The sequence below is a fragment of the Eschrichtius robustus genome, chromosome 1 (genome assembly GCF_028021215.1).
Source record: "Eschrichtius robustus isolate mEscRob2 chromosome 1, mEscRob2.pri, whole genome shotgun sequence".
NCBI classification, from domain to species: domain Eukaryota; kingdom Metazoa; phylum Chordata; class Mammalia; order Artiodactyla; family Eschrichtiidae; genus Eschrichtius; species Eschrichtius robustus.
In genome coordinates this window covers 61,093,948-61,105,000 of record NC_090824.1, presented here as the reverse complement: position 1 = coordinate 61,105,000, position 11,053 = coordinate 61,093,948, and the positions used below count along the sequence as shown (strand labels likewise).

The 11,053-nt window shown below is 37.9% G+C and overlaps 1 protein-coding gene across 1 annotated transcript in view; it reads left to right on the top strand.

Moving 5' to 3' along the window:
• The window catches only part of TTC6 (tetratricopeptide repeat domain 6), a 205,300-nt gene that overhangs the window by 151,489 nt on the left and 42,758 nt on the right, over positions 1-11,053 (top strand). The window contains exon 15 of the mRNA XM_068532443.1: positions 10,659-10,828. Within this exon, the coding sequence (XP_068388544.1) occupies positions 10,659-10,828 (170 nt within the window). The remainder of the gene's footprint in view (positions 1-10,658; positions 10,829-11,053) is intronic.

The window sequence follows — 11,053 nt, the reverse complement described above, 5'->3', positions numbered from 1 at the left end:
TCATGTGTTTGTTGGCAATCTATATATCTTCTTTGCAGAAATGTCTATTTAGGTCTTCTGCCCATGTTTGGATTGGGTTGTTTGTTTTTTTGATATTGAGCTGCATGAGCTGCTTGTATATTTTGGAGATTAATCCTTTGTCAGTTGCTTTGTTTGCAAATATTTTCTCCCATTTCGAGGGTTGTCTTTTCATCTTGTTTATGGTTTCCTTTGCTGTGCAAAAGCTTTAAGTTTAATTAAGTCCCATTTGTTTGTTTTTTTTTTAATTTCCATTTCTCTAGGAGGTGGATCAAAAAGGATCTTGCTGTGATTTATGTCATAGAGTGTTCTGCCTATGTTTTCCTCTAAGAGTTGTATAGTGTTTGGCCTTACATTTAAGTCTTTAATCCATTTTGAGTTTACTTTTGTGTATGGTGTTAGGGAGTGTTCTAATTTCATTCTTTAACATGGAGCTGTCCAGCTTTCCCAGCACCACTTATTGAAGAGGCTGTCTTTTCTCCATTGTATATTCTTCCCTCCTTTATCAAAGAAAAGTTGACCATAGATGCCTGGGTTTATCTCTGGGCTTTCTATCCTGTTCCCTTGATCAATATTTCTCTTTCTGTGCCAGTACCATACTGTCTTGATTACTGTAGCTTTGGAATGTAGTCTGAAGTCTGGGAGCCTGATTCCTCCAGGTCTGTTTTTCTTTCTCAAGATTGCTTTGGCTCTTCGCGGTCTTTTGTGTTTCCATACAAATTGTGAAATTTTTTGTTCTAGTTCTGCGAAAAATGCCATTGGTAGTCTGATAGGGATTGTGTTGAATCTGTAGATTGCTTTGGGTAGTATAGTCATTTTCACAATGTTGATTCTTCCAAACCAAGAACATGGTATATCTCTCCATCTGTTTGCATCATCTTTAATTTCTTTCATCAATGTCTTATAGTTTTCTGCATGCAAGTCTTTTGTCTCCTTAGGTAGGTTTATTCCTAGGTATTTTATTCTTTTTGTTGCAGCAGTAAATGGGAGTGTGTCCTTAATTTCTCTTTCAGAGTTTTCATCATTAGTACATAGGAATGCAAGAGATTTCTGTGCATTAATTTTGTATCCCGCTACTTTACCAAATTCATTGATTAGTTCTAGTAGTTTTCTGGTAGCATCTTCAGTATTCTCTATGTATAGTATCATGTCATCTGGAAACAGTGACAGTTTTACTTCTTCTTTTCTGATTTGGGTTCCTTTTATTTCTTTTTTGTCTCTGATTGCTGTGGCTAAAACTTCCAAAACTATGTTGAGTAATAGTGGTGAGAGTGGACAACCTTTTCTTGTTCCTGATCTTAGTGGAAATGGTTTCAGTTTTTCACCATTGAGAATGATGTTGGCTGTGAGTTAGGGCCTTTATTATGTTGAGGTAAATTCCCTCTATGCCTACTTTCTGGAGAGTTTTTATCATAAATGGGTGTTGAATTTTGTCAAAAGATTTTTCTGCATCTATTGAGGTGATCATATGGTTTTCATCCTGCACTTCGTTAATATAGTGCATCACATTGATTGCTTTGGATATATTGAAGAATCCTTGCATTCCTAGGAGAAACCCCACTTGAACATGGTGTATGATCCTTTTAATGTGCTGCTGGATTCTGTCTGCTAGTATTTTGTTGAGGATTTTTGCAACTATTTTCATCAGTGATATTGGCCTGTAGTTTTCTTTCTTTGTGACATCTTTGTCTGGTTTTGGTATCAGGGTGATGGTGGCCTTGTAGAATGAGTTTGGGAGTGTTCCTCCCTCTGCTATATTTTGGAAGGTTTGAGAAGGATAGGTGTTAGCTCTTCTCTAAATGTTTGATAGAATTTGCCTGTGAAGCCATCTGGTCCTGGGCTTTTGTTTGTTGGAAGATATTTAATCACAATTTCAATTTCAGTGCTTGTGATTGGTCTGTTTATATTTTCTATTTCTTCCTGGTTCAGTCTCAGAATGTTGTGCTTTTCTAAGAATTTGTCCATTTCTTCCAGGTTGTCCATTTAATTGGCATATAGTTGCTTGTAGTAATCTCTCATGATCCTTTGTATTTCTGCAGTGTGAGTTGTTACTTCTCCTTTTTCATTTCTAATTCTGTTGATCTGAGTCTTCTCCCTTTGTTTCTTGATGAGTCTGGCTAATGGTTTATCAATTTTGTTTATCTTCTCAAAGAACCAGCTTTTAGATTTATTGATCTTTGCTATCATTTCCTTCATTTCTTTTTCATTTATTTCTGATCTGATCTTTATGATTTCTTTCCTTCTGCTAACTATGGGGTTTTTTGTTGTTGTTCTTCTTCTTTCTCTAATTGCTTTAGGGGTAAGGTTAGGTTGTTTATTTGAGATTTTTCTTGTTTCTTGAGGTAGGATTGTATTGCTATAAACTTCTCTCTTAGAACTGCTTTTGCTGCATCCCGTAGGTTTTGGACCATCGTGTTTTCATTGTCATTTGTTTCTAGGTATTTTTTTATTTTCTCTTTGATTTCTTCAGTGATCTCTTGGTTATTTAGTAGCGTATTGTTTAGCCTCCATGTGTTTGTATTTTTTACAGTTTTTTTTTCCTGTAATTGATATCAAATCTCATAGCGTTGTGGTCAGAAAAGATACCTGATATGTTTTTAGTTTTCTTAAATTTACCAAGGCTTGATTTGTGACCCAAGATATGATCTATCCTGCAGAATGTTCCATGAGCACTTGAGAAGAAAGTGTATTCTGTTCTTTTTGGATGGAATGTCCTATAAATATCAATTAAGTCCATCTTTTTAATGTGTCATTTAAAGCTTGTGTTTCCTTATTTGTTTTCATTTTGGTTGATCTGTCCATTGGTGAATGTGGGGTGTTAAAGTCCCCGACTATTATTGTGTTACTGTAGATTTCCCCTTTTATGGCTGTTAGCATTTGTCTAATGTATTGAGGTGCTCCTATGTTGGGTGCATAAATATTTACAATTGTTATATCTTCTTCTTGGATTGATCCCTTGATCATTATGTAGTGTCCTTCTTTGTCTCTTGTAATAGTCTTTACTTCAAAGTCTATTTCGTCTGATATGAGAATTGCTACTCCAGCTTTCTTTTGATTTCCATTTGCGTGGAATATGTTTTTCCGTCCCCTCACTTTTGGTCTGTATGTGTCCCTAGGTCTGAAGTTGGTCTCTTGTAGACAGCATGTATACAGGTCTTGTTTTTGTATCCATTCAGCCAGTCTATGTCTTTTAGTTGGAGCATTTAATCCATTTACATTTAAGGTATGTATTGATATGTATGTTCCTATGACCATTTTCTTAATTGTTTTGGGTTTGTTATTGTAGGTCTTTCCTTCTCTTGTGCTTCCTGCCTAGAGAAGTTCCTTTAGCATTTGTTGTGAAGCTGGTTTGGTGGTGCTGAATTCTCTTAGCTTTTGCTTGTCTGTAAAGGTTTTAATTTCTCCATCGAATCTGAATGAGATCCTTGCTGGGTAGAGTAATCTTGGTTGTAGGTTTTTCCCCTTCACCACTTTAAATATGTCCCGCCACTCCCTTCTGGCCTGCAGAGTTTCTGCTGAAAGATCAGGTGTTAACCTTATGGGGATTCCCTTGTATGGTATTTGGTGCTTTTCCTTTGCTGCTTTTAATATTTTTTCTGTGTATTTAATTTTTGATAGTTTGATTAATATGTATCTTGGCATGTTTCTCCTTGGATTTATCCTGTATGGGACTCTCTGCCCTTTCTGGACTTGACTGGCTATTTCCTTTCTCATATTAGGGAAGTGTTCAAGTATAATTTCTTCAAATATTTCCTCAGTCCCTTTCTTTTTCTTTTCTTCTTCTGGGACCCCTATAATTTGAATGTTGGTGCATTTAATGTTGTCCCAGAAGTCTCTGAGACTGTCCTCAATTCTTTTCATTCTCTTTTCTTTATTCTGCTCTGTGGTAGTTATTTCCACTATTTTATCTTCCAGGTCACTTATCTGTTCTTCTGCCTCAGTTATTCTGCTATTGATTACTTCTAGAGAATTTGTAATTTTATTTATTGTGTTGTTCATCATTGTTTGTTGGCTCTTTAGTTCTTCTAGGTCCTTGTTAAATGTTTCTTTTATTTTCTCCATTCTATTTCCAAGATTTTGGATCATCTTTACTATCATTACTCTGAGTTCTTTTTCAGGTAGACTGCCTATTTCCTCTTCATTTTTTTGGTCTGGTGGGTTTTTACCTTGCTCCTTCATCTGCCGTGTGTTTCTCTGTCTTCTCATTTTGCTTAACTTACTGTGTTTGGGGTCTCCTTTTCACAGGCTGCATGTTCGTAGTTCCCATTGTTTTTGGTGTCTGCCCCCAGTGGGTAAGGTTGGTTCAGTGGGTTGTGTGGATTTCCTGGTGGAGGGGACTGGTGCCTGTGTTCTGGTGGATGAGGCTGGATCTAGTCTTTCTGGTGGGCAGGACCGTGTCCCGTGGTCTGTTTTGGGGTGTCTGTGACTCTAGTATGATTTTAGGCAGCCTGTCTGCTAATGGGTGTGGTTGTCTTCCTGTCTTGCTAGTTGTTTGCTATGGGGTCTCCAGCACTGTAGCTTGCTGGTTGTTGAGTGGAGCTGGGTCTTAGTGTTGTGACGGAGATATCTGGGAGAGCTCTTGCTGATCGATATTACATGGAGCCAGGAGGTCTCTGGTGGTCCAATGTCCTGAACTCAGCTCTCCCACCTCAGAAGCTCAGGCCTGATACCCAGCCAGAGCACCAAGACGCTGTCAGCCACACAGCTCAGAAGAAAAGGGAGAAGAAAAAAAAAGAAAGAATAAATAAATAAAGTTATTAAAATAAAAATTTTTTAAAATATTAGAATAAAAAAATTTTAAAGGTAATTTAAAAAAAAGAAGAGAGCAACCAAACCAATAAACAAATCCAACAATGATAACAGGAGCTAAAATTTAAACTAAGGTAAACTTATAAATCAGAAACTAGCCAGTCACATATAGCAAACCCCAAGTCCACAGTTGCTCCCAAAGTCCACTGCCTCAATGTTGGGAGGATTCGTTGTCTATTCAGGTATTTCACAGATGCAGGTACATCAAGTTGATTGTGGAGATTTAATCCGCTGCTCCTGAGGCTGCATGGAGAAATTTTCCTTTCTCTTCTTTGTTCTCACAGCTCCTTGGGTTCAGCTTTGGATTTGTCCCTGCCTCTGCATGTAGATTGCCCTCTGACGTCTTCTCTTCACCCAGACAGGACGGGGTTAAAGGAGCGGCTGACTAGGAGGCTCTGTCTCACTCAGGCCGGGGGGAGGGAGGGGTACAGAATGCCGGGCGAGCCTGCAGCGACAGAGGCTGGCGTGACATTGCAACAGCCTGAGGCATGCCGGGGAAATTGTCCCTGGATCGCGGGACCCTGGCAGTGGCGGGCTGCACAGGCTCCCGGGAGGGGAGGTGTGGATAGTGACCTGTGCTTGCACACAGGCTTCTTGGTGGAGGCAGCAGCAGCCTTAGCGTTTCATGCCTGTCTCTGGGGTCCGTGCTGAAAGCCGTGGCTCGCGCCCGTCTCTGAAGCTCGTTTAGGGGATGCTCTGAATCCCCAATCCTCGCGCACCCTGAAACAATTGTCTCTTGCTTCTTAGGCATTTCCAGACTTTCTCCCAGATTCTCTCCCAGCTAGCGGTGATGCACTAGTTCCCTTCAGGCTGTGTTCACGCAGCCAACCCCAGTCCTTTCCCTGGGATCTGACCTCTGAAGCCCGAGCCTCAGCTCCCAGCCCCCGCCCGTCCCGGCGGGTGAGCAGACAAGCCTCTTGGGCTGGTGAGTGCTGCTCGGCACTGATCCTCCGTGCGGGAGTCTCTCCGCTTTGCCCTCTGCACCCCTGTTGCTGCGCTCTCCTCCGTGGCTCCGAAGTTTCCCCCCTGCCCACACCCTGTCTCCGCCCGCGAAGAGGCTTCCTAGTGTGTGGAAACTTTTCCTTCTTCACAGCTCCCTCCAAGAGGTGCGGGTCTCGTCCCTATTCTTTTGTCTCTGTTTTTTCTTTTTTTCTTTTCCCTACGCAGGTACATAGGGATTTTCTTGCCTTTTGGGAAGTCTGAGGTCTTCTTCCAGTAGGTGTTCTGTAGGAGTTGTTCCACATGTAGATGTATTTTTGATGTATTTGTGGGGAGGAAGGTGATCTCTATGTCTTACTCCTCTGCCATCTTGAAGGTCCTCCCTTGGCATTTATTTTCTTTGAACACTTTGAACATGTTGCAGTGCAGTGTCATATAGATTCCTTTTTTTTTTTTAAGTGAAAAAAATCAGTGGTTAGTCAATGCCTTTGAAAGTAATGTGTCTTTTTCCTTTGGTTGCTTTTAAACTTGTCTCATTGTCTTTGTTTCTTAAATTTTTATTTATTTATTTATTTATTTATTTATTTTTGGCTGCATTGGGTCTTCATTGCAGTGCGAGGGCTTTTCTCTAGTTGCGGCAAGCAGGGGCTACTGTTCATTGAGGTGCATGGGCTTCTCATTGCAGTGGCTTCTCTTGTTGCAAAGCACAGGCTCCAGGAGCGTGGGCTTCAGTAGTTGTGGCATGCGGGCTCAGTAGTTGTGGCTCACGGGCCTAGTTGCTCTGTGGCATGTGGGATCTTCCCGGACCAGGGCTCGAACCCGTGTCCCCTGCATTGGCAGGCAGATTCTTAGCCACTGTGCCACCAGGGAAGCCCTTCTTATTGTCCTTGCATTTCAGCAGTTTTGGTATATTGTGCCTAAGAGTGGTTTTCTTTTTACTTATTGTGTTTATGATTCATAGACTATTCAGTGAGTCATGATCTTTCTGGCCACGATTTTGGATGAGAAATCAGCTATTAATCTTATTGAGTATTCCAAGTACATGATGAGTTGCTTCTCTCATACTGCTTTCAAGATTCTTTCTTTGTCTCTGGCTTTCACCAGGTTGATTATAAGGTGTCTCTAGATTTCTTCGAATTTATCCTACATGGAATCATTGAGCTTCTTGGTTGTATAGACTCATTTCTTTCATCAAATTTGGGAAGCTTTCAACCATTACTTTTTCAAATGTCATTTCTGCTCCTTTATTATTTCCTTTCCTTTTGTGACTTGCAATGTATGCATATGTTGGTATGCTTGATGGTGTTCCAGAGGTCCCTCAGCCTTTTTTTTTTTTTTCACTCTTTTTTTCTTTCTGCTTCTCAGGCTGGATAATCTGAATTGACCTTACTTCAAGTTTCCTGAATCTTTCTTTTGCCTTCTCAAATCTGTTGTTGAAACCTCTAGTGAATTTTCATTCGTTTTTGTAGTTTTCAACTCCAGAATTTCTATTTGGTTCTTTTTTTTTCAGTAATTTCTCTATCTATCAATCTAGTTCTATCTATCAGTATCTTTATTGATACTCTCTATGTGTTGAGACATCATTCTCCTAGTTTTCTTTAGTTCTTGACTGTTTCTTTTAACTATATGAACATATTTAAAATAGTTTTGTCGGTTTTCTTGGTTTGTTTTGTTTTTTGTTTTTGGCTGGGCCAAATGGCTTGCAGGATCTTAGTTCCCTGACCAGGGATCAAACCTGGGCCCTGGCAGTGAAAGCACCGAGTCCTAACCACTGGACCGCCATGGGTTTCCCAAAGATAGTTTACTTAAAATCTTTTAAGTTGATTTTAAGACAGTTGATTTTAAGTCTTTGTCCAATGTCTGGGCTTCCTCAGGGATGGTTTCTATTTTTTTCTTTTTATCCTGTGAATGGGCCATATTTTCTTCTTCCTTTGCATTACTTGTAATTTTTTGTTGAAAAATAGTCACTTTGAATATTATTATGTGGCACCTTTGGATATCAGATTCACCTCCTCCTCTTCCAGTGTTTTTTGTTGCTGCTTCTTGTCGTTCATGTAGTTTGTTTAGTGACTTTTCTGAACAGATTTTGTAAGTCTGTATTCTTTGTCATGTGTGGCCACTGAAGTCTGTGTTCTGTTAACTTGGTGGTCAGCTAGTGATTTGACTGAGATTCCAACGAAACCAACCAACGAAACAAACAAAAAAACTCTCTCAGTCTTTGCAGATTGACTCTCTTTTGGGGCACTCCTTGAATGCTTATCCAGACAACTTCAATGCCTTAGCTTTCATGTCCTACTTGCACAGAGCCTGAATTAACCAGAGGTGAAAGCTAAGGGTCTTCGTAGGTCTTTTCTGTGCATGCTTTCAGCCTTGGGTTTGCAGGTGGCCTTTTAGATTCCCTACAATATGCGGAAACTTTCTAAAGCCCTCATCCCCCTGGTATCTCCTTCTCCACCTTCTTTCTTACAAGGGTTTTTGGTTTGACTATTGCCTGCCCCAACTGTTATCCCTTGCCCCAAGTGGCAACAGCTAATACATTTGCCTTTAAATGACTTTGATAAATACCATCCAGGAAGTCACATCAGCCCTGGGAAAGCTCTAAGGCAGTCAAAACAAAGGGAAACATTTGAGCCAGTCTTTCAGTGATCCACCAGACAGGTCAAAACTACACAGCTACAGTTCTTTGAGAATAAGATTTATATTGTTCCCTCTGGTACTAGTAACCTGCATCAGGAATGCAGGTTGTTTTCTTCAAGGCCACCATGGGTCTGGGAAGTTGGGGAGGGCAATAGGGTGAGTTAGAACACCACAAAGCTCTCTTACCAAAATTCAGCAGCTTTTCCTCCTTTATTAAGCATTACCCTGGTGGTTCTAAGTTTTTAATTAGATTCTTAATTCTTTAATTGCTTCTGACAGTGTTTACCCACTTATTCATTGCTTTTGTGGAAAGGTGGAGTTTTGGAGTTCCCTGTTCTACCTCTTTTGCTCTACTCTAATCTCCCAACTCATTTTATCATTGCATCAACTTTAACTTAACAATAATGTTGGTGATAATAAGAATCTTTTGAACTTAATGAAAATGCCTTTGGCTTTTACCAAGAAACATCACAGTTGTAATTTTTGAGCCATTTATTCTTTAATTATTTCAAGGGAATATCTCTTTATTCCTGTTTAAATTTTTTTCCTATGATCTACGTATAAGAATTTCATGGTAATAGGCTTTCTAATTTTGAAGGATAAATGCCTCTTGGTCATCATATATTTTTAGATAGAATATTATTAAACAATACTGAATTTGCTTTGTCTTCACTTTCTTTAAGAGTTTTTCATCTATATTCATAATAAGATTGTTCACTAGTTTCATAGTCAGATTTTGATTTCAGGATTTGTCTACTTTCTCAAAATGAATTAAGTCTTTCATCTTTTTCTTTTCTTAGAAACGTGTCCTTTAGGATTGGATAATTTTTGTTCTTTGAAAGTTTGAAATAACTTACTTCTAAAATTATCTCAGCTTGCAGCCATTTGAAGGGAGGGCAAACTTTTTTGAAGCTCTTTAAAAATTCATTCCTAGTTATTGTTCTATTCTGGTTGTCTACTTCTTGACTTAAAGGGGGATTACTTGCAGGAAGGCATCAAATTAGTTGGAGAAGAACAGAAGGTTAATTCAAGGTGTTATAATGTGGTGTTATCTTATGGGAGGCCTATATGCCTTTTTAAAGAATTCAGCCTTATCCCATTGTCAATAGGGGGCTGTTGAAAGTTTTTGAAAAAAGTGATCTTTATTATCTGTTCATCAAATCTCATCACTCTAGAGATAAGAATGGAATAAAGTGGCAGCCCAGATGTGATCTGATGAGGGTCTTCAGTACTGAGACAGTAGAAATGAAAGAAGGAATGGATGCAAAAGTCAGTGTGTTTGAGGAATTGACATGACTTAATGGCATCTTACAAAAAATATTAGTAATGTTTTATTCTGTAAGATTTTAAGTTCAGAATCATATATATACTTAGAAATAATTAGTAATAGTCTTTAGCAATCAGAAATTATTAAAAATAAATGTAAGATTCTTATATTCATTAGAAACTATATGAGGCATTTCTTAAATGTGGGGTAAAAAATATTTTGCTCCATGATAAAATATTCTGAGTCTTAGGATGCTTAGTGCTTTTGAAAGACCTCTGTTACTTGCTGTACTCTTTTTTCCAAATTACCATTGTTTTCATACTATAACCTTCTTGAACATCTATTTTCCTCCCCCTGGATTTAACTTCTTCAGAGCAGGCAACCTACTAGCTTATTCTTCCTGTTTTTCCTTAACTGTCTTTTTTTTTTTAGCAGTAAAAACTGATTTGTTTTACATTATTAAGTGATCAAAGATGAGATTTTCAGAGTTGATATAGGTCAATGAAAATTTAGAAATTGAAGTCAGAAGTTAATGGAGATAGAATTCAACTCATAAAACTGATGCAATAGCTTTTACCCTTGCAGATAGAGCAGCCTCCCATTTTTGGGGGTGTGTCTTCAGTGTATCTTGGGTGCCTCATTTATTTTATTGACACACCTCTCTGATAAATGTAAGAAATATAATAATAATTATTAAGCATATATATAATTAATATATAATATTATCAATAAGCATAAAGTATTTTATTATATATTTATATATTATTTATACATATAATAATAAAGTATTTTATTATATATTTACATATTTATTTATAAAATGTCCATATCCTTTTTGCTATTAACATTATGACTAAACTTTCCTGGGAAGCAAAGAGAAATAATCACAAGTTGTTATTCAAATATAAAATTAGTTGTATAGGTTTGCCAAAAAGAGAAAATTTATATTTTGCAGTACATGTTAAAATGAATTTTTTTCTTTTTCTAGGACATACCGAGGGAGAGTATATTTTAAACGGCACTTTTATAAGCAAGCAACTCAAGATCTTTCTATTGCAATTCACTTAGATCCTAATAACTGGTTAGCATTGTATTACAGAGCCTGCTTATTTAGGAAGAGTAACCCTCTTAGAGCACTGCAGGATTATAGTGTTTCAGGTACTTCACCTTTAATGGCAAATACATGGGAATTTAATCTGAGGTTCAGCAGCCACTTTCATGGAGTGGAATACTAATGTGGGATGACTAATGTAATATGTATATTGTTATACATTTATATATATATACTTATATATATTTATATAGCATATATATTTATTTATACTTAAAGCTACAATAATTTAGCTAAAAGTGTTTCTAATATTCCCTTTTAGTGTGTATGAT